The sequence below is a fragment of the Salvelinus fontinalis genome, chromosome 6 (assembly GCF_029448725.1).
Source record: "Salvelinus fontinalis isolate EN_2023a chromosome 6, ASM2944872v1, whole genome shotgun sequence".
Taxonomy (NCBI): Eukaryota; Metazoa; Chordata; class Actinopteri; order Salmoniformes; family Salmonidae; genus Salvelinus; species Salvelinus fontinalis.
The window spans coordinates 52926558-52951269 of NC_074670.1; the positions used below are offsets into that span (position 1 = coordinate 52926558).

General features: G+C 42.3%; 1 protein-coding gene across 7 annotated transcripts; it reads right to left on the minus strand.

The window, feature by feature from the left end:
- Positions 1–96: 96 nt before the first annotated feature.
- Positions 97–23382, minus strand: stx3b (syntaxin 3b). Of its 7 annotated transcripts, XM_055927055.1 has the most exons (12): positions 22978–23382; positions 8202–8276; positions 8026–8125; positions 7844–7918; positions 7674–7744; positions 7438–7546; positions 7273–7346; positions 7072–7206; positions 6339–6449; positions 5881–5991; positions 943–1033; positions 97–806 (listed from the first exon to the last, which is right to left on the minus strand). In XM_055927055.1, exons 1-11 carry the CDS (start codon positions 23005–23007, stop codon positions 956–958), a joined length of 969 nt encoding a protein of 322 aa, XP_055783030.1. In that variant the 5' UTR covers positions 23008–23382; the 3' UTR covers positions 97–806; positions 943–955. The 7 variants fall into 7 exon arrangements, with proteins under 7 accessions (XP_055783030.1, XP_055783027.1, XP_055783028.1 ...); XM_055927052.1 differs by lacking the exon at positions 6339–6449 and having other exon boundaries at positions 22978–23381; XM_055927053.1 differs by lacking the exon at positions 5881–5991 and having other exon boundaries at positions 22978–23381.
- Positions 23383–24712: the final 1330 nt, after the last annotated feature.

A 24712-nucleotide genomic window follows, 5' to 3' on the forward strand; every position in this document is an offset into this window, starting at 1 on the left:
TAGTTGTCCCATTCAACTCGTCTGAATAGCACCTGCCAACGGAAAAAAAATACATATTATTTCAGATGAGTACAAAGAGAGAATCAAAGACAAAGATAAGAGGCGCACTAATACTATGCACACACAATATTTTATTACGTAACAGGTTTTACTAGGCTGACCCACAACCACACTGAATGACAAACCACTCATCACCGAAAATACCATCACTAACAATTCAGCACAATACATGACACAGCATACCGTGAAACAATGTTGTATGACTGACAACATACATACAACCTTACGAAACAAATACACATTCAATAAAAAGACATGCCTGGGGAAATTAAGGATTTTTACCATGAATCACGGCTATAACTGTATTTATAACTTGGAATTTTGTGCTAAAATATAATATAATCTATATTTTATTATGCACATATTTCATTGATACCTTTAACCAAATATACCCCCAACGTATTTTGCATACAGATGATACTCCTAAAACGTCCTGTCATCGCCAGGGGCGCCAATCTCAGTTCATAGGTCTACGGGATTTTCATTGGAGTCCTAGGATGGAATATCACACTGACCCTATGTCATCTGAATGAGAAATTGAATCAGTGAGCTAAATAAATACACATTTAAAAAACAATAAGACATTTTCCTACAGCAAGAGGACAGAGAGAACCAGGTCAGGGAGCATGGGAGGCTGAGGTAAGTAAAGGTTATTTTTACATTTATTTTTCGATTCGAGTAATAAGGAAGAAACGGACGCCAGTTAAAAAGGTTCTATGGGGGAAACAGGCCATTCTTCTGTTCATCTGAAAGCAAGGGAAAGGAAAAATATAATGAAAAAAAAAAAGAGGAAACAGACAGTTTTCCATTGATAGTCATGTGGACTGTAATCTAAATGGTGCTAGATGGATAACCGTGTGTGTGTGTGTGTGTGTCCTTTACCTGTTGTAAACCTCTATGAGAAGAAACTATACAAATAGGAAAACCCAACGATCCCGATAATGGCACAGCACAATGTGATCATCATCTTCTTCTGCAGATTCAAAAAAAACAGAGCAAAAGAAGTGAGAAACTAAAAAAAGAGGATAGGAACCCATCACAGTTAAAATATAACAGAACGGATTGCTTGTCCCTATTGGAGTTAATCAAAAACACTTAAAAGTATTTAACTGATTCGTTAAATACAACCTACAGTATACACTACCGGTCAAAAGTTTGAGAACACCTACTCATTCAAGGGTTTTTCTTTATTTTGACTATTTTCTACATTGTAGAATAATAGTGAAGACAAACTGTGAAATAACACATATGGAATCATGTAGCAACCAAAAAAAGTGTTAAACAAAAATATTTTATATTCTTCAAATAGCCACACTTTGCCTTGACAGCTTTGCACACTCTTGGCATACTCTCAGCCAGCTTCATGAGGTAGTTACCTGGAATGCATTTCAATTAACAGGTGTGCTTTCTTAAGTTAATTTGTGGAATTTCTTTCCTTAATGCATTTGAGCCAATCAGTTGTGTTGTGACAAGGTAGGTGGGTATACAGAAGGTAGCCATATTTGGTAAAAGACCATATTATGGCAAGAACAGCTCAAATAAGCAAAGAGAAACGACAGTCCATCATTACTAACACATGAATGTCAGTCAATGCAGAACATTAACAACTTTTAAAGTTTCTTCAAGTGCGGTCGCAAAAACCATCAAGCACAGATGAAACTGGCTCTCATGAGGACCGCCACAGGAATGGAAGACCCAGAGTTACCTCTGCTGCAGAGGATAAGTTCCTTAGAGTTACCAGCCTCAGAAATTGCAGCCCAAATAAATGCTTCAGAGTTCAAGTAACAGACACATCTCAACATCAACTGTTCAGAGGAGACTGTCAAATTGGTCAAATTGCTGCAAAGAAACCACTACTAAAGGATATTAATAAGAAGAGACTTGCTTGGGCCAAGAAACACGAGCAACGGACATTAGACTTGTGGAAATTTGTCCTATTGTCTGGAGTCCAAATTGGAGATTTGGGTTCCAACCGCCGTGTCTTTGTGAGACACGGTGTGGGTGAACGGATGATCTCCGCATGTGTATTTCCCACCGTTAAGCATGGAGGAGGTGTTATGGTGTGGTGGTGCTTTGCTGGTGACACGGTCTGCAATTTATTTAGAATTTAAGGGACACTTAACCAGCATGGCTACCACAGCATTCTGCAGCAATACGCCATCCCATCTGGTTTGGGCTTAGTGGGACTATAATTTGTTTTTCAACAGGACAATGACCCAACCCACCTCCAGGCTGTGTAAGGGATATTTTACCAAGAAGGAGAGTGATGGAGTGCTGTATCAGATGACCAGACCTCCACAAATCACCCGACCTCAACCCAATTGAGATGGTTTGGGATGAGTCTGACCACAGAGTGAAGGAAAAGCAGCCAACAAGTGCTCAGCATGTGGGAACTCCTTCAAGACTGCTGGAAAAGCATTCCAGGTGAAGCTGGTTGAGAGAAGTTCAAGTGTGCAAAGCTGTCATCAAGGCAAAGGGTGGCTATTAGAAGATTCTCAAATATAAAATATATTTTGATTTGTTTAACACTTTGGTTAATGCAGGTCTTCACTATTATTCTACAAATGTATTAAATAGTACAAATAAAGTAAAACCCTTGAATGAGTAGGTGTTCTAAAACTTTTGACCGGTAGTGTATCATTTTGAAAATGTGACATTTTATCATCAGTAATAGACATTGCAAAACAAGGTAGATAGGACTGTAAACATCTCATCAAAACTCCAATGGACAGAGATAGTAACCAATTTTCCAGCCATCCCATAGGAGGATGCCATACAAAGGACCATGTTAACATGGGAGAGCAGGGGGGAGGGTGTGTGTCTGGGTCAGTATGGCCTGTTTTTGAGAGAGAGCGAGAAAGAGAGACACACACACATACCTGCTCTTGACTTCACAGTACCTTTAACCCAGACTCTAGGTAAGGGTCCCCCAACTAGCAGCCCCCTGGCCAAATTTGGCCTGGGGGTGATTTTATTTGGCCCCCCATGTTTAGAGAAAAAAAACCTGTTTGGGCTTCTTACATTCAATTTGCAGTCTACAAATTATTAATAATTATGTTACTGCTCCCTGACCATCCGCTCAAGAAAAACAGCCCACAGCTAATTCTAGTTGATGATCCCTGCTCTAGGTGCAGCCATTGCCGTAAGAGATGTCATTCACCACTTGCTGTATTACAATACAGCAGATTGATAATTACCTATCACCATAAATACACATTTCTTCAGAAAAACACATGCACTTACAGTCAAACAAGATTCACTCACACAAGCCATGTCTGCTAACTCAGTATTGCACAGTGCAGATTTGAGCAGCATGAATCACAAAACATAGGAAAACAAAGCAGTCTCAACCAAACCATTAAAAAACTAAATATTTTATTCCTTCATTAAAATCTCTGGAATCCATCATAATACTACAGTGAAGATTACATTTAAAAATTCATTTAAAAAAACGATCTTAAAATGTTCAGCTTGACATTTCCAGACCCTCAATGTCCCATTTAGAGCCTCATCATTGGCTACCACATCTGAGGTGTGGGGTGCATGAAATTAATTTGATTGGACAGATTGTAAAGGAAGGCATAAGAAGCAAATCAGATGTTAGACGAAGATATCTCCCAAACGCTCAGAGGTAAGGTGTGCTTTAGGATTTAAAAAAATATATTTTTCAAGTGGCGTCAAACATGCACAGAGTCATTGCTTTCACATAGACTGAAGTGAAATCCACACGTGTCCCTCAATACAAGAATCATAGGGGAGTTAAACAATGCACCATTCCTCTGTGGGCTGGAGGAGGCTACTTTTCAGCTTGGAGGTTCATAATGGCAAGACAACAAGGCAAGGGTGGTGGCGGGGGTACATTAAGTGGATGGAGGTTTTTGTAATGGGGAAAGGAGCATCAGGTTCCCTTAAGTGTGGATCAAGATCAATTAAATTATTGACATTATTTGAAAAATAGAAAGCAGTTCAGAGAATTTCAATGAAATGTTGCATGGTGTCCATTTAGTTGTGTGTGAAGGTGAAGATTTCCACTTCTTCAGATTCCCTTTTTTTGTTTAGCTTTATCAGGGGCTAATAACCAGTCTCAGCTTTGGTCCCCTTGTTTCTCTCCCACCTGGTGCTCATCCTGTCAGCCACCCCAAGGGGGACACCAGACTACTCCAACTAGGAAGTCCCACTGGCTGGGCCTTTTTCTATAGTTACAGTAAGAGAGGGGGAGTGTCCAAGGGCAAGGGGAGGGATAGGTTGAGTCTTCATCCCCCTCTTTGGCTTCACAGCTGGAGGAGGGCAAGATTGAGTGATGAAGATGAATGAAGAGGGCGAGGTTAGGGGCGTGGTCCCTCTTATTACCCTACTGTCTGTGATAGGATGATGGCGAGGATGAGGACAGTGAGCACAGCACAGACCACTGCTATAATGATTGTCTTCTACAGAGGGGGGAGAAAGGGGAGAACAAATACATCAGTATTTACGGTAACAAATGAGATGGTGTTAGACAGAGGTACCGAGGGAAATGAAGCTCTTAACGTGATGGGCGGGAATATCATGCAATGTCAGCCATCATCAGGTCATTCTGACCAATGGAGGCTCTTAATGAGCTTTTATTGTCCGATACGAGTCAGGGATTGACAGCAAATGAAGATCCCGCCCATCATAACACAGTGAATCATCATCACATTTATAGTCAAACAGGACACACTACACAGCCTTAAGACCCCAATGAGAAACTGAAACCCACATATACAATCCCACACAGCCCAAAGACACCATCAAGACAGTGCCAATCAGTGACCAGGCCATAGAGCTAAATAATGCAATTTCTATGGACCCAGCCCTTACCATAGGCAACAAGTGCACTTGTGGTATGCTTAGCAGGAACTCCTGATAAGACATGCAGTACCCAGAGATAGTCCAAACGCACCCCATAAACAGACCAAGGAGCATGAACACATACACATTTTACCACCTTAACACACACACACACAGCCGAGGGCAAGGAAAATGTAAAACGTGGCCAAAGTTCCAGATCCCACTACACCCACTGTAACACTCCAGAGTTCAGAGTTCCTCCAACTTTACTCACCCTTTACACAACTCTTAAATCGCACACGTCTCATTTCTCCTTCAATCCCACCGACAACCCAATAATCAGAGCCACTATGGCCAGCACGATAATCAGAACTGCTACTATTATCACCATTTTCTGTGGGGAACAATTAAGTGTCTGCTATGAAGACCATTTGTGGGCAACAACCTTAACAATTTAAAGGACAAAGCAACAACATCTTTAAAACATCCTAAAACATACATGCATGGATGACTCAGAGCAAAATGTTACATAAAGTGACCATAAATCACTCTAACACATGCAAATCTACAGTCAACCACCAAATCAAGGACTCCCGAGTGGCGCAGCAGTTTGAGGCACTGCATCTCAGTGCTAGAGGCGTCACTACAGACTATGGCTCGATTCCAGGCTGTATCATACAACCGGCCGTGATTGGGAGTCCCATAGGTCAGCGCACAATTGGCCCAGCATCATTAGGGTTTGGCCAGGGTAGGCCGTCATTGTAAATAAGAATTTGTTCTTAACTGACTTAACTAGCTAAAGAAAGCTAGAAAGGAAGCGGAAAATGAAGAGAGAGAAGGAGAAAGAGGTGTGTGTGTGTCTCCTCTGTTGAGGGGTATTGGTCCAGATCTGGAGAAGGAGGGTTCAAGGTTTGGGATGGGGATCGTTGGGTGCCAGCCCAATAAAGGCTGGTCAACAGAGCAGGAGGAGAGGCCAGGGGGTGGGACTTGGGCCTTTTTATAGCCACTCACACGACGGGCCTCCTGCTGAAACTTGGCGGCTTTCTTAGTGTCAGCTACCGCCCGCTCCACGAAGCCCACGGATTGGTCCATGTTGCTCTCAATCCTTTCAATCATTCCACCCTGGCAGAGGGCAGGACATTGCAGGAAAGAGATATGCAGAGGAAGTGACAGAGACGGGTGCAGAGAAAAGCAGAAAAGACGACAAAAGTAGATTGTTTTACGGTGGTGTGTGCGTGATCAACAGTGTGTGAGGGGAGTGTATACGGTCCTTAGAGTGCACGTGGTTTATTAATGGGAAGGGGTGTGAAAATGTTGATGTGCTTCAGAAATTGCTGCATACTGTACAGAAGCTTCCTAGAAACAGGGACAGTTACCTCGGTAGATTTAGGTTAAGGTAGTTAGTAGATGGGTTTACTTGATGATTAATATCAGGGTGTTGGTAGACAGTGTTGGATGGAGTGCAGTACCTTGCGTGCTTTGCTCTGGTACCTGATGGCTTTTTTGGTCTCAGTCTTAGCCACTGCTATGTGGTCCTGCGCTTTACACACTTGAGCTTCTATATTGTTTACAATGTCACCCTGAAACAAACAAACACACACAATGAGTATACAGACAGAAAAAACAATAAGGACGCAGGAGTATCTATTCGAATCCCCATGGTAACAGAGCGTATCAGACACAAAAAAAACGACGTCACAAAGAGGAATATGTTAAGTGGCAATATGCTTACCTTGCACACGACTTCCCCTCAGACAGCATAGGATAACCAACAAGATACATGTGGTTACATAGATTATATGTAGCTGTGGTGACTATACAGTATGGGGGGGGTTGTGTCGATTCCAATGTGGCTACGTCAAATGTGACTCTTACTAAGAATGGAGACTCGTACTGAAGATGAATGAGTTATGGGAGGGAGAGAGATGGACACAGAAACAAGGGGAACTCTGTCCCAAAACATGGGGAAAGGAAAGCACAGCAGAAGAAGCGGGGGAAGGAACAGAGAACGACCAGGAGAACGGGAGAGGTTACTGGGAAAGACAAGGGAAAAACAGCACAGTTGACAGACAGGCAGACAGAGAAAGAGGGAGCGAACAGGAGAGAAACAATGTCAGACACAGTAGGGTTACAATATAGGGTAGAGATCTGAAATAATGATGGATGGATGACTGAATAGATGGCTGAGACAGAGGAGTGTACCTGGCTCTCCACTAGCATGGCGATGTCCACGAACATGTCATGTAGCTCTTTGATGCTGCTCTCCAGACGCACAATGTCTTTGTGTCGCGCCTCGATCTCACTGAGAGCCTGCTTCGAGATCCCGGAGTCCATGATCTAAAGAGAGGAGACCCTTAGTACACGCACACACACACACACACACACACACACACAATTTCTTACCCCTGAAGTGAAAACGGCCGAGTTTCCACCCTCTAACATCTCTTCAAGCTCCTCGTCTGTCGTAGCTTTGCCAGCTGAGAAACAGAGGATCATTTTAGTACATACATGAGGTTATGGTCCACTTGTGTGTATATAAAACAGTGTGTAAGACTGCGGGTAACTCACTGATCTCTAGCTGTCTCTGGATGCGTCCTTTACTCCTCTCCCTGAAGTCCAGCTGGGCCTCGTTGTACTTGGTCATCACGTCTACAAACTTCCTGGACAGCACTGCATGCTGGGAGGACATGAAACAGACAGGGCCACAAGCTATAACAATCCAATAGTTCCTCATTTCTATGGTAACATTGACGGTTAGGCACAGGGTTACGTAAAGGGTTAGGGGAGAACTTTCGGAAGCTGACCTGTGATTTGCGTATCCGCATGTCGGCTGAAATCCTCTCCTCTTCCTCAGACTCCAGATTCCTCTCGATGGCTGAGAACCAATCAACATGATTCACCAATCAGTATTCGCCCATACCCGAATTAACCAATCAGCATTTAGTCTGTGTCGTATCATGTGTGAGGGTCTTACTTTTGAGTTTGTTGCGGGCATTGTTAGCCATCTTCTTGATGTCGTTGGTGACAGCCTCCAAGTCATCCTGCGTTTCTGGAGGAAAAAACACAAATGAAAACAGACACACTGACAGTAACAGGCAACAGGTAGAAAAATATGGGGGGGGGGGCATAGAGAGTAGCAGAGGCAGTATGTTTTACTCTGGTCTGATGTGGGGGCAGACAGTATGACTGAGTAGAGCTTCTTGACTTCAGAGACATTCTCATCAATCTTATCAATACTGTTCCTGATGTCCTCAATCTGAAACAGAGTGAAAAAAAATAGTTACACACACACACACACACACACAGACACACCCCGTTGCAAAAACACTCACCTGAGAGAAGAACTCATCCATAAAAGCTGCATTGTCAATAGCAATTTCCACTTCCTCATCGTCATTGTCGCATGTCTATGAGGAAAAGCAGAAGGCAGCATGAGTAGATTACGTATTGTATTCAAACACAGTGGATCAACCGCATATGCACACTGACGTCATAACTGTAAATAGAGAACGTACAGCAGCCTAAGTACAGACACCACAAGACTTGGTGATAGCGACACTGAGAAGGGCGAGGAGGGCTGAGGAAACAGAACCAATTTGTAGCTGACCTCTCCTGCATGAATAAACATCAGACAAAACGGGTAAAACAGACAACACCACCATGTCTGTATCGTCAGCTGACCTGAAAGGGGGTCGGGGGGACATATTTAAGTGCCTTTGAACAGGGTATGGTAGTAGGTGCCAGGAGTACTGGTTTGAGTGTGTCAAGAACTGCAACACTGCTGTTTTTTTTGAACGCTCAACAATTCCTTGTGTCTATCAAGAATGGCCCACCACCCAAAGGGTCATCCAGTCAACTTGACACAAAAGTGGGAAGCATTGGAGTCAACACGGGCCAGCGTCCCTGTGGAACGCTTTCGACACCTTGTAGAGTCCATGCCCCAACAAATTGAGGCTGTTCTGAGGGCAAAAGGGAGTGCAATTCAATATTAGGAAGGTGTTTTCTACATGCAGAGTATGTACATACACACAATACATACATACACACTCAAAAGTTTGGGGTCACTTAGAAATGTCTTTGTTTTTGAAAGACAAACACTTGTCAATTAAAATAACATCAAATTGATCAGAAATAGTGTAGACATTGTTAATGTTGTAAATTACTATTGTAGCTGGAAATGGCTGATTTTTTAATGGAATATCTACATAGGCGTACAGAGGCCCATTATCAGCAACCATCACTCCTGTGTTCCAATTGCACGTTGTGTTACTAATCCAAGTTTATAATTTTAAAAGGTTAATTGATCATTAGAAAACCCTTTTGCAATTATGTTAGCTCAGCTACAAACTGTTGTTCTGATTAAAGAAGCAATAAAACTGTCTTTCTTTAGACTAGTTGAGTAACTGGAGCATCAGCATTTGTGGGTTTGATTACAGGCTCAAAATGGCCTGAAAAAAAGCACTTTCTTCTGAAACTCGTCAGTCTAACCTTGTTCTGAGAAATGAAGGCTATTCCATGCAAGAAATTGCCAAGAAACTGAAGATCTCGTACAACGCTGGTTACTACCCCCTTCACAAAACAGCGCAAACTGTCTCTAACCAGAATAGAAAGAGGAGTGGGAGGCCCTGGTGCACAACTGAGCAAGAGAACAAGTACATTAGTGTCTAGTTTGAGAAACAGACGCCTCAAGTCCTCAACTGGCAGCTTCATTGAATAGTACCCGCAAAACATCAGCCTCAACAGGTGACTCCGGGATGCTGGCCTTCTAGGCAGAGTTGCAAAGAAAAATCCATATCTCAGACTGGTCAATAAAAATAAGAGATTAAGATGGGCAAAAGAACAGACACTGAACAGAGGAACTCTGCCTAGAAGGCCAGCATCCCGGAATTGCCTCGTCACTGTTGACATTGAGACTGGTGTTTTGCGGGTACTGTTGTGAGCATGCCTGCGTCATTCTGTGCTCTGGATTACAACAGGCCATGAAATGTATCAACATTGCTCGCTGCTCCAATGTAACAAATGTACAAATTTAACAGAACAGAAGACTCATCAGGGTCAGGGTCTGCATCCCCGCTTGCCATCATGGCTAAATTATATATATTTTTAAACTGATGTTGGTAGTATCGTATGAGACGCTTTGGTACCGTGGTACCAGTACACCGTGCAACACTACTCTGTACCGGACATTATTACGAAGTAGCATTAGTCGTAAGTCCACTCAGTGTTCTCATTGTTCAATTTAAAGGGTTATCCGTTTCATGTCAACCAACATCTGTTATGATGCATGTACATGTAATTCAGAATGACTATATAGTCTTGTGATTCAGGAAGCATCACTTGCTATTAGCTTTTGCTCTATAGGCCTTTGCCTTTAATCCAACATGCTTTTTAGGCTTTTGCTCTTTAGCCACCATGCTTTCAGCCGCTGTTAGCCATTAGGGCTATAACACCAGCATGTTTAGCCTCTGGTGCTATTAGCCTTTTCATTTTGACATGATTAGCTACCTGTAGCCTGGAAGCTCTGTTTTACATTTTATTTGAAATTTGACTCAAGTCTCTTCTTTACCTTTAAAAAGAGTCAACTTTGCCATTGCAGAATTCAGTCTACACCTCTGCAGAATTCAGTCTTTTTTCCCCCCTCAGCTAACAGCTAAACTGTCAAAGTGAACGTCAGTGTTTGTCTTAGAGTGCTACTGTATGACCAGAGTCCAAAGTCTGAGTGCTTTACGTTCCTTGTCAAAAAGCAAGATCAAAGTCAAGACAAAGATGTGCCACCTCTTGTTTTTCTCCTCATTCCCAGTCCCTCCCTCCCCTTTGCTCACTCATTCCACAAATGCATCAGCTGAGTTCAAGGTCTCGGAGTCAGCTGACTCCCCTGTCAGTCACACTGCATACAGGTTGGACACACACCAAATACAGTACATTTTAAAAATCATAAAACTGGAAAAGAGAGCGCTTCCAAGATAAGGATTTTTGGTGGGGAATTAAATTCACCAGGATATTTTTTATCATGAGACAAAGGGGGGTGGGAAGATTCACTCATGATTTACACTAGTAAAAGCTCTATACATGTAAAGACATACTTATGGACACTCACATGCCTAGTTAGACACAGACACACATACAGTGGTAATGCTGCGGCAGTGAGACTATGCACTCTTTTCCTTCCTGTGTACTCACTCAGTCTCTCATTCAACAAAAACGAGGGAGGGGGAATAAAATGTGAAAGAGAGGGGGTTGTGATTTAGTGTGTCAATATAACACGGAGACCACTCGGTTACAAGGGTGTCTCAATCTCTCTCTTTAGTCATCTGTCGGTTATAGGACCTTCTCAACCAGGCTCACAAATGTGGCTAACTCATCTTGTGATTTATGACTCCACGTGCCCTTGAGAGGATTCGGAATATGCAACTCGATACATACAATACCAGTCAAAAGTTTGGACACACCTACTCATTCAAGGGTTTTTCTTTATTTTTACTATTTTCTACATTGTAGAATAATAGTGAAGACATCAAAACTATGAAATAACACTTGTAGTGTAGTAACCAAAAAAATAGTGTTAAACAATTCAAAATATATTTTATATTTGAGATTCTTTAAAGTAGCCACCCTTTGCCTTGACAGGTTTCCTCACGCTTGGCATTCTCTCAACCAGCTTCATGAGGTAGTCACCTGGAATGCATTTCAATTAACAGGTGTGCCTTGATAAAAGTTAATTAGTGGAATTTCTTTCCTTAATGCGTTTGAGCCAATCAGTTGTGTTGTGACAAGGTAGGGGTGCTATACAGAAGACAGCCCTATTCGGTAAAAGACCAAGTCCATATTATGACAAGAACAGCTCAAATAAGCAAAAGAGAAATTACAGTCCACTACTTTAAGACATGGTCAGTCAATGCGGTAAATTTCAAGAACTGTGAAAGTTTCAAGTGCAGTCGCAAAAACCATCAAGTGCTATGATGAAATTGTCTGTCATGAGGACCCCCACAGGAAAGAACGACCCAGAGTTACCTCTGCTGCAGAGGATATAGGGTTATCTAACCCTACAGTTCTATGATGTCAATAGGTTTCCTATGGAGGATTGACAGTATAATTTAAAAACAGATATTCCCATTCAAGTCAACACTGTTCTGAAACGTGGACCTCCAACTATCTTTGTGATACCATTTGAACATTGAAATTTTCATATTAGTACAGTGGCTTGCGAAAGTATTCACCCCCTTGGCATTTTTCCTATTTTGTTGCCTTACAACATGGAATGAAAATAGATTTTTGGGGGGGTTTGTATCATTTGATTTACACAACATGCCTACCACTTTGAAGATTCACAATAAAACATTTTGCAACAAACAAGAAATACGACAAAAAACTGAAAACTTGAGCGTGCATAACTATTCAGCCCACCAAAGTCAATACTTTGTGGAGACACCTTTTGCAGGAATTTCAGCTGCAAGTCTCTTGGGGTATGCCTCTATAAGCTTGGCACATCTAGCCACTGGAATTTTTGCCCATTCTTCAAGGAAAAATTGCTCCAGCTTTTTCAAGTTGGATGGGTTCCGCTGGTGTAGAGCAATCTTTAAGTCATACCACAGATTCTCAATTGGATTGAGGTCTGGGCTTTGACTAGGCCATTTCAAGACATTTAAATGTTTCCCCTAAAACCACTCGAGTGTTGCTTTAGCAGTATGCTTAGGGTCATTGTCATGCTGGAAGGTGAACCTCCGTCCCAGTCTCAAATCTCTGGAAGACAAACCGGTTTCGCTCAAGAATATCCCTGTATTTAGCGCCATCCATCATTCCTTCAATTCTGACCAGTTTTCCAGTCCCTGCCGATGAAAAAATCCCCACAGCATGTAGCTGCCTCCACCATGTTTCATTATAGGGATGGTGTTCTGGGGTGATGAGGTGTTGGGTTTGTGCCAGACATAGCGTTTTCCTTGATGGCCGAAAAGCTCAATTTTAGTCTCATCTGACCAGAGTACCTTCTTCCATATGTTTGGGAGTCTCCCACATGCCTTTTGGCAAACATGTTTCCTTATTTTTTCTTTAAGCAATGACTTTTTTTTCTGGCCACTCTTCTGTAAAGCCCAGCTCTGTGGAGTGTACGGCTTAGTGGTCCGATGGACATATACTCCAATCTCCGCTGTGGAGCTTTGCAGCTTCTTCAGGGTCATCTTTAGTCTCTTTGTTGCCTCTCTGATTAATGCCCTCCTTGCCTGGTCCGTGAGTTTTGGTGGGCGGCCCTCTCTTGGCAGGTTTGTTGTGGTGCCATATTCTTTCCATTTTTTAATAATGGATTTAATGGTGCTCCGTGGGATGTTCAAAGTTGATCTTTTTTTTTTTTATAACCCAACCCTGATCTGTACTTCACAACTTTGTACCTGGAGAGCTCCATGGTCTTCATGGTGCTGCTTGCTTGGTGGTGCCCCTTGCCTAGTGGTGTTGCAGACTCTGGGGCCTTTATATATATACACACTGAGATAATGTGACAGATCTTGTGACACTTAGATTACACACAGGTGGACTTTACCCAATTATGTGACTTCTGAAGGTAATTGGTTGCACCAGATCTTATTTAGGGGTTTCATAGCAAAGGGGGTGAGTACACATGCACGCGACACTTTTCCATTTAAATAATTATTATTTTAAACATACAATTTTTTTCATTTCACTTCACCAATTTGGACTATTTTGTCTATGTCCATTACATGAAATCCAAATAAAAATCCATTTACATTACAGGTTGTAATGCAACAAAATAGGATAACGCCAAGGGGATGAATACTTTTGCATGGCACTGTACGAACCAACAAATTTGCCCATTTTTATCATATTTCCGGCAACTTTCTGTGGAGGCAATGAGAATACCCATCTGTATGTGTGTGTGGTGCGCACGTCTAGCACTTTGTGTGGCCGTTAGCGATGATGCTTATTCTTCTGGTAGATGGAAAGGCGCTCCCAAAAACCAGCATGTTAACGACAAAGTAGCCTGTTTACCTGGCAGAATGATATTACAATTATTCATCAATCCAGTGAGTATTTGTTTTGCAAACTCTACCATCACATGTACGATACAAAAACACAGCTAAAGAGAAGCCTCATGCTAGGTGTGCACAAAATATCTCTGATTTTTCCCAGACATCAAAAGTCGTCTCCTGATGTGGTTTAAGCATTGTGGACCTAGAAAAACAACAAAATAGAATGTTCAATTTTTTTTTACTATGATTTTGAGAGCAAAAACCTGAAGAAAATAAAATGATAATCTGGGCTATTTACTTCATGTTTTAGTTTGAATAAAACACAATTTGAAGAACAAATATTGTGGCATAGCAATTCATATCTTGCAGTAAATCTGTAAATAAAACTTTAATATTCAAGAGTTAAAGGGTGCTCAGTTTTCATACCTCACCACGAGACATCCATGTCTTTATCATTGGAAAAGATAAACGGTTGAGATATAATTTAAAAGCTTAGAAACAGGGTTAAACTATTTTATCATTTCAGGAATAAAAAATGTATAATATATTCTGTCTTTATTTTAAAAATCTTAAATGTCAATTATTTAACAACGCGTAATGTTGATATCATTTTCATAGCTTAGACTTTATTTTACATCATGTCGAGGTGTGTGTTGTGCCTGCAATCAGCTGAGACAACATGGTCTTGAATACAGACATGGTGGGTAGGGTTGGGCGATATAAAAATCTGGCTCCCACATTTTGGATACGGTTACTGGGCGCTAGTAAAATACACTGCTCAAAAAAATAAAGGGAACACTTAAACAACACAATGTAACTCCAAGTCAATCACACTTCTGTGAAATCAAACTGTCCACTTAGGAAGCAACACTGATTGACAATACATTTCACATGCTGTTGTGCAAATGGAATAGACAACAGGTGGAAATTATAGGCAATTAGCAAGACACCCCCAATAAAGGAGTGGTTCTGCAGGTGGTGACCACAGACCACTTCTCAGTTCCTATGCTTCCTGGCTGATGTTTTGGTCACTTTTGAATGCTGGCGGTGCTTTCACTCTAGTGGTAGCATGAGACGGAGTCTACAACCCACACAAGTGACTCAGGTAGTGCAGCTCATCCAGGATGGCACATCAATGCGATCTGTGGCAAGAAGGTTTGCTGTGTCTGTCAGCGTAGTGTCCAGAGCATGGAGGCGCTACCAGGAGACAGGCCAGTACATCAGGAGACGTGGAGGAGGCCGTAGGAGGGCAACAACCCATCAGCAGGCCCGCTACCTTCGCCTTTGTGCAAGGAGGATCAGGAGGAGCACTGCCAGAGCCCTGCAAAATGACCTCCAGCAGGCCACAAATGTGCATGTGTCTGCTCAAACGGTCAGAAACAGACTCCATGAGGGTGGTATGAGGGCCCGACATCCACAGGTGGGGGTTGTGCTTACAGCTCAACACCGTGCAGGACGTTTGGCATTTGCCAGAGAACACCAAGATTGGAAAATTCGCCACTGGCGCCTTGTGCTCTTCACAGATGAAAGCAGGTTCACACGCACATGTGACAGACGTGACAGAGTCTGGAGACGCCGTGGAGAACGTTCTGCTGCCTGCAACATCCTCCAGCATATCTGAGACATCATGTCTCGCTCCATCCACCAACGCCACGTTGCACCACAGACTGTCCAGGAGTTGGCGGATGCTTTAGTCCAGGTCTGGGACGAGATCCCTCAGGAGACCATCCGTCACCTCATCAGGAGCATGCCCAGGCGTTGTAGGGAGGTCATACAGGCATGTGGAGGCCACACACACTACTGAGCCTCATTTTGACTTGTTTTAAGGACATTACATCAAAGTTGGATCAGCCTGTGGTGTGGTTTTCCACTTTAATTTTGAGTGTGACTCCAAATCCAGACCTCCGTGGGTTGATAAATTTGATTTCCATTGATAATTTTTGTGTGATTGTTGTCAGCACATTCAACTATGTAAAGAAAAAAGTATTTAATAAGAACATTTCATTCATTCAGATCTAGGATGTGTTATTTTAGTGTTCCCTTTATTTTTTTGAGCAGTATATATATATATATATATATATATATATATATACACACATCTTTCATGTTATATGTAAAAAATAATTTAGGCAACAGGGATGTTGATCCAGGAGGCAATTTAATGTCTCTGCTGTAACCTAGAAGCTTGATCTTGACACCTAGTCTCTTAGATAGCAAGTTAGCAAAACAATTGCATAGCTGGAGCCCTGAGCTGGATATCATTTATTTGACACATCTTAGATTTCATAGTTATACTTAACTTGCAGTTAGTTATAAGCAGTGGCGTTTAACTTACCCACAAACACCTCCTGTCAGTATTTTCAAAATACCCCAGTATACCACAGGAGGTTGGTGGTACCTTAATTGGGGAGGATGGGCTCGTGATAATGGCTGGAGAGTAATAGGTGGAATGTTATCAAATACATCAAACACATGGTTTCCATGTGTTTGGTGACATTCCATTTACTACATTTCAGCCATTATTTTGAGCCGTTCTCCCCTCAGCAGCCTCCTGTGTGTTAATACAGTATAAATGGTATATAACGCCTAAGGGTGGGTGTCATGTGTTGGCAGATAAATTTATTAAAATTTACGTTTCAACTTTCAAATGGTATCACAAAGATAGTTGGAGGTCCACATTTCAGAACAATGTTGACTTGAATGGGAATATCTGTTATTTTAAATTATACTGTCAATCCTCCATAGGAAACCTATTGAAATCATAGAGATAAACGGTTAGCCAACCATTTAAGTTTACATTTGAAAAAGGTGGTTAAACCGGCGGCCATATTTATGGTATTTCAATTCAAAATTGCAGTGGACTGAAGGGATAGGCTAATTCTATGAAATAAACTGAACAAAAATATAAAAATGCAACATGTAAAGTTTTGGTCCTATGTTTCCTGAGCTGAAATAAGATCCCAGAAATGTTCCATACACACAAAATGTTCTCTCAAATTGTGCATACATTTGTTTCCATCCCTGTTAGTGAGCATTTCTCCTTTGTCAGGTGGATGGATTATCTTGACAGATGTGGCATATCAAGAAGCTGATTAAACTGTATGGTTATTACACAGGTGCCCCTTGTGCTGGGGGACTTTAAAAGGCCACTAAAATGTGAAGTTGTCACAACACAATGCCACAGATGTCTCAAGTTGAGGGAGCATGCAATTGGCATGCTGACTGCAAGAATGTCCACTAGACCTGTTACAAGGGAATTTAATGTTAATTTCTCTACCATAAGCTGCATCCAACATTGTTTTAGAGAATTTGGCAGTACGTCCAACTGGCTTCACAACCCCAGACCATGTGTAACCACGCTAGCCAAGGTTGTCCAAATCAGTCTTCACCTGCAGGATGGTCTCAGACCAGCCACCCAGACAGCTGATGAAACTGTGGGTTTGCACAACCCAAACATTTCTGCACTGTCAGAAACGTCTCAGGGAATATCATCTGCGTGCTCACCGTCCTCACCAGAGTGTTGACCTGACTGCAGTTTGGCGTTGTAACCGACTTCAGTGGCCAAATGCTCACCTTCAATGGCCACTGGCACACTGGAGAAGTGCGCCCTTCACAGATGAATCCTGGTTTCAACTGTACCGGGCAGATGTAGGACAGCGTGTGCGGCGTTGTGTGGGCGAGCGATTGGCTGATGTCAACGTTGTGAAGAGAGTGCGCCGTGGTGGCAGTGGGGTTATGGTATGTGCATAGCTAAGCTACGTACAACAAAGACAATTGCATTTTATCGATGGCAATTTGAATGCACAGAGATACCGTGGCAAGATCCTGAGGGACATTGTCGTGCCATTCATCCGCCACCATCACCTCATGTTTCAGCATGATCATGCACGGCCCCATGTCACAAGGAAGCTTAAAAATGTCCCAGTTCTTCCATGGCTTGCATACTCAGACATATCACCCATTGAGGATGTTTGGGGTGCTCCGGATTGACTTTTACGACAGCGTGTTCCAGTTCCCCCCCAATATCCAGCAACTTCGCACAGCCATTGAAGAGGAGTGGAACAACATTCCACAATCATCAGCCTGATCAACTATGTGAATGACATCGCTGCATGAGGCAAATGGTGGTCACACCAGATACTGACTAGTTCTGATCCACACCCTTAAATTTTTATTTTAAAAAGGTACCGGTGACCAACTGATGCATATCTGTATTCCCAGTCACATGAAATCCATAGATTAGGGCCTAATGAATATTTCAATTGACTGATTTCCTTATATGAACTGTAACTCAGTCAAATCTAAGAAATTATTGCATGTTGCGTTTATATTTTTTTCAGTGTATATTTATATGATTGAAATGACACCCACCCTGTATTCAAGAGCATGTTGTGTCTCAACCGATGGCAGCACAACACAAAACCTCAGATGATGTAAAGTAGGGTCTAAGCTACAACATACACTCAGTGGCCTGTTTATTAGGTACACCCATCTAATACCTTTGTCTCCAGAACAGCCTGAACTCTTCAGGGCATGGATTCTACAAGGTGTGGCGTTCAAACGTTGCTCAATTGGTATTATTGGAGCTAACTTGTGCCAAGAAAACATTCTCCCATCAGCCTGTACTGTTGACGGAGGAAGGATGGGGCCATTTTTAGATAATTGATGTTAAAGACATTAAAAAAGTCAATTTTTAGAAATGTAAAAGAATCAAGACGTTATCAAATAAAAACTCTAGTTTTTTTCCATGAAGACATGGATATCTCATGGCATGTTGGGGTATGCAAAATGGGTCAGCTTTGAGCACCTCTATCTCCTGAATGTTGTCATTCAGTTCCAAAAAGTCCACTTTCTGACCGCTTCTTCAATGGCCAAACATGTATGGAACGTTGTTTAGATTAAAAGGGATGCTTTCAAAAAGTGATTGAATTCAAATGGATTTCCCCAACACTTTGGGAGACAGCCTACTACTTTGAGTGTCACCGAGTACCCAAGGGATGCGTGTCTGAACCCTCTCTGGTCTTTACAGCTCAGTACAGAATGATGTAGAAAAAAAGCCAATCTACAGAGAGATCTAGCTAGCTACTACAGAAAGCAGACTGAATATAATATCGTGTCCAGACTCCAGAGACATTATCCTCAGTTTCTGTTGAAGTCTGTTCTCCTGTCTACTGCACAAGTCAGGTGGCCTGATTATGCGCCGAGCATGAACAACAATACAGCCCCCACCAAGTTAACATTAAGGAAAACAACCGAGAGAGAGAGAGATAGAAAACCATGCAGAGGCCTCTTACTGCCTGGGCGGCAGGGTAGCCTAGTGGTTAGAGCTTTGGGCTAGTAACCGAAAGGTTGCAAGTTCAAATCCCCGAGCTGACAAGGTACAAATCTGTCGTTCTGCCCCTGAACAAGGCAGTTAACCCACTGTTCCTAGGCCGTCATTGAAAATAAGAGTTTGTTCTTAACTGACTTGCCTAGTTAAATAAAGGTTAAATGTAAGTCGCTCTGGATAAGAGCGTCTGCTAAATGACTTAAATGTAAATGCCTCCACAGTCTTGTTTTATGTAAATAGCCATCCCATAAAAACACATCCCTAAACAAAATTGCCACACCATTTTGACTTTACTTCCCTTCCCAGTAGAAACCCATTGTACCTGCGACATTGTCAATTGCTGCGCCGAGGCATTGGTAAACTAAACATGGCAAATATTTGGCCAACAGTAAGGGGTGACCATGGTAACAGATCCTGACGCGGCTGGAATGGATCAGCAGCGCCTCACCAAAAGGGGAACCTTACATTCTTCAACAGGACAGAACATCCTGGTTCTTTTGTGTTAGAAACTAAGCTATTAAGAGAGATAATGTCTTAAAATACCCAATACAGGTTCTAGGCCAGTAGGTCCACTCCAAGAGAGTAGACAGACCAAAGACATAGTGGAAAGAGATCAGCCATGTGAAACAATCTCACCATTATAGGCATTACAGTACTGACTGTTAATTAGTATAGGTGTCAGTTACACCTGCAGTTTAATTACAGGAAACGGATGTATAAATAGATGTGGGAATTAAATAGCCTACAACCGTGTCTGCCTAGGTGCTTTTAGCAACGAAAGTGTATTTACAAATACTCACGTTGATTTCTCCAATCAAATCAAAGTTTGTCATGTGTGCCGAATACAACAGGTGTAGTAGACCTTAGTGAAATGCTTACTTGCAGGCCCTAACCAACAGTGCAATTTTTAAGTAAAAAAATAGGTATTAGGTGAACTATAGATAAGTAAAGAAGTAAAAAGACAGTGAAAAATAACAGTAGCGAGGCTATATACAGGCACCGGTTAGTTGGGCTAATTGAGGTAGTCTGTGGGAAAACAGAAGTTAACATGGGGAATTTGAGACAAAATATCTAAAGGATTGTATTATTAAAAAGACTTCCCAAATATGGGTCTGTTGTAGACCAACTTCCTGTCTGCTTACCTCATGTCAAAATAAAAGTTACTCTTTTTTTGTGTCCACATATGGTGCACGTGCAGGACTTTTATTTTGGAATGAGGTAAGCAGAGAGAAAATGGGTTTATGGCAGACCTACGTTTGGAAAGTCTGTTAATAATACGATCCTTTAGATGTTGTCTCAAATTCCCCTTGTCATAATAACCAACAGTCCTGCCCACTGGCACAATAAGTTGAAATGGAATTGTATTTCACTTCTGGCTTCCCACTGTACAACCCAAAACCATTGAAAGCAGTGCTAGTGCATGTAAATAGTGTTGCTAGGAAATTCTGTTTAATTCCATTAGATGTTTTCTCCTCAAAGCCCTCCTGCATAAGGACCAAGCCTACAGACAATCGACGGAGTAAGATGAAATTAAGTTGATTTAACTTCTGGCTTCCAGCGGACTATTGTGTTTTTATGCAAGCTAATTCCCAGCAATGCTAGTGTGTAAATAGTTGTGTTGCTAAAAGCATCTAGGTCACTTGACAGCACATCCCCCCTTGAGCATCCCATTGGTTCCTGTTTGAGCGCCACTGCCTGCGGTGTATCCGAGTCCTCTTTGCTAGCTGGCATCACTCGCTCCTGCCTGCCTAACACGGAACCCAAACCGGCTGCACGTGTGCACCATAGTGCATACATTTTGTCCCCCCACACCAAACGCGATCACGACACGCAGGTTAAAATGTCAAAACAAACTCTGAACTAATTACATTAATTTGGGGACAGGTCAAAAATCATTAAGCCTTTATGGCAATTTAGCTAGCTAGCTTGCACTTGCTAGCTAATTGGTCCTATTTAGCTAGCTTGCTGTTGCTAGCTAATTTGTCCTGGGATATAAACATTGAGTTGTTATTTTACCTGAAATGCACAAGGTCCTCTACTCCGACAATTAATCCACACATAAAACGGTCAACCGAATCATTTCTAGTCATCTCTCCTCCTAGGCTTTTTCTTCTCTTGACTTTATATTGTGATTGGCAACTTTCATAAATTAGGTGCATTACCGCCACTGACCTCATTCGTCTTTCAGTCACCCACCTGGGTATAACCAATGAGGAGATGGCACGTGGGTACCTGCTTCTATAAACCAATGATGAGATGGGAGAGGCAGGACTTGCAGCGTGATCTGCGTCAGAAATAGAACTGACTTCTATTTTACAGGCTGACTACACCACTCACATTACAAAATAAATTAATAAATATATATTGTTAAACTTTTGCGCACGCCAGAGAGCATCTGCATTGCCAAGGGCTAAAATAGAAGTCAGTTCTATTTGTGAAGCAGATCGCGCTGCAATGCTTTTCAACCTGTCCCCAAATTAATATAATTGGTTCAGAGCTTGTTTTGATATTTTAACCTTTGTGTCGTGATCGCGTTTGGTGTGGGGAAACAAAATACATTATGCACGATGGTGCACGCGTGCAGCTAGTTTGGGTTCCGTGTTAGCCCTTGGCAACGCAGACACTCGTTGGCGCACGCGAGCAGTATGGGTGCAATAATTTAATATAGATTTCTACATTTATTTTGCGATGCGAGCGGTGCTGTGGGAAAACAGTGACTAACAGGGAGGGTTAAGGACACTGTACCGTTCGCCCTTGCCTCTTCCTAGCACATCAGGCGGGAGCGACACCCTGTGTTAACTAGCTAGCTATCACACGGTCTCCCCAGCCTCCCGCTTGCTGTGTACTGGAGAAAAATGCTAGCTACTCCGGTACACAGCAGGCGAGAGGCGGGAACGACACCATGTGCTAGCGACAGTGTGCTCGCTAGCTAGCACATGTGTCACCCACGCATTGCGCCTTCTGTGTACCGGAGTCCTCTTTAGGACTAGCTGGTTAAGCTAGCAATGTACTTCGCTCCCTCCCGCCAAATACCTGCCCTCACCATCATTAACAGAACTGCGGGAAAATAGTGGCCGACAGGCGGGGGCAAAGGTCACTACTAGTGTGTACTACCTATAGCTAGTCACCCTCACCTCTTCTGTGGGGTTTATGGGCAGTTGGCATCCAACGTTATCGTGCATTACCACCTACTGTACTGTAGTGCCCCTGCCTATGTACTGGAGTCATAGCTTAAAAATGTGCCAATAGACGTATAAAGAGGGGTTCCTGCAGGTGCAGGAATGCCCACATGCAAGAACGCCCCGAATTGCTGGATGCAGTTGCACCTTTCTCCCACATTCTCCAAACCCCTGAGCGCACAGTGACACACTGTATGACACCTGTGGTCCCGTTACCTTGTCCTCAAACCCAACCCCCACTGTCTGACTGCCGCAGAGAACACAAACATGTCCCCAAGAGACACACCGCAAAAACATATCCAAGTTGATACAGTTCATACAACCTTAAACTATTCTCTTTGCATCGCCTCTCATTTAGGCAATCTCTTGATTTGTAAATTAAGGCGACTAATTTTGTAATCAAATAGCGTTAATCGACCACAGGCCTTCGGATAGGATGTTGATTAGTTTGTACACTACCAAATAAGACCAATAATGAGGTAAAACATAGTTGTCGAATTATAGACACTCGTTGTTTTTTTTGCATAGACCATTTGTAATTTGCATGCTGCACAGGAGGTAATAACATCTGTCTAGCTCTGTGAAAGGTGCCTCTGTGTAACATAACCCACACCCCACTTACAGCTTTGAGTTGTTCCAATCGGTCCTTCATCTTGCCGACTGTTAATAAAACAAGCTAAAAATAAATATAGTAATCTATAATTATTTTTTTTAAATACGATCCCCAATCTGTGAAATTCGTCAACCAGCTGGACTGCTGGCTATTGAACGGAATCCCACCGCCAGTGAGTTGAAAATCAACTATCTCAAAGTCTTGGCAAGGTTCTTCTTGAAAGTGTTTTTTTCCTACTGCTTTTTCCACCAAATGTCCATACAATATGGCTGCTAGGGGAGAAACCCGTGTTTTTTTTGCTAAATCTCTTCGCTCTGCGGATTAAAACAACAGTTGTGTACAGCCCACATAATCTCTTTCGCTCGCTCGCCCCCAGTAATCACCCTAAAACGCACTTTCTCGCTCACGCATGCGTAAACGCCTTGTCGTATACGGGGCCACGCCCTGGCCAGTGTGATACCTGTGTGTGTTGGCCGACCTGCCATGCCATTTAAAGGGGACGCACAGTCGCTGTGAAGTTCATGATTTCATGTTGACAGGGTGAATATGATGTAGCCTACATTATTCTCGAATAAACAGCCGATCCGCATGATAATGCGCCCCATTCTCCGCGTATTTACGCACGGGTATGTGCGTGTATTTGTTTGGTAAATACACAGGATCGATGTTTATAGCCTATTCTGACTACTCTCCAATCCAGAGGGATTTAACATTCATTAACAAATCCCCCTCTCCATCCCCCTCCTCTCTCACACACTCATTCACAGTCTCACACAGATCATCTGTCATCTCTCTCTCTAATAGGAAACGGTTTATTACAGCGAACCTTGACCGATAGCTTGACAGCTGTTTTTGTTTGGCACCCCTGCGAATGAGAGTAGGCAACAAAAAAAAAGCAAGTCTTGGTCATAGACAGACATGCACGCACTCATGCATAGCCAATCAACACAAATCCTCTTCAAGTGAATTTGAGGAACTGTGGAACATTTGTTTATGTTGACCACTGACTGTCATGAGTCCACACTATAGACCAGGAGTGTCAAACTCATTCCATGGAGGGCCTAGTGTCTTCTGTTTTTGTTTTTTCATTTAAACGAAGACCTAGACAACCAGGTGAGGGGAGTTCCTTACTAATTAGTGACCTTAATTCATCATCACGTATAAGGGAGGAGTGAAAACCCGCAGACACTCAGCCCTCCGTGGAATGAGTTTGGCACGTGCCATAGATTATATACAGTACCTGTCAAACGTTTGGACACACTTACTCATTCAAGGGTTTTTCTTTATTTAGACAATTTTCTACATTGTAGAATAATAGTGAAGACATCAGACTATGAAATAATACATATGGAATCATGTAGTAACCAAAAGTGTTAAACTAATAAAAATATATGTTATATTTAGCCACCCTTTGCCTTTATGACAGCTTTGCACAGTCTTGGCATTCTCTCAACCAGCTTCATGAGTTATTCACCTGGAATGCATTTCAATTAACAGGTAGGTGTGCCTTGTTAAAAGTTAAATTGTGGAATTTCGTTCATTCTTAATGCGTTGTGTTGTGACAAGGTAATGGTGGTATACATAAGTTAGTCCTATTTGTTAAAAGACAAAGTCCATATTATGGCAAGAACAGCTCAAATAAGCAAAGAGAAACGACATTCTGTACCCACTCCCTCTTCATACCAGGGCTGATTGGAAAAAGCTGTTCTGTCACGTCCTGACCATAGAGAGCCCTTATTTTCTA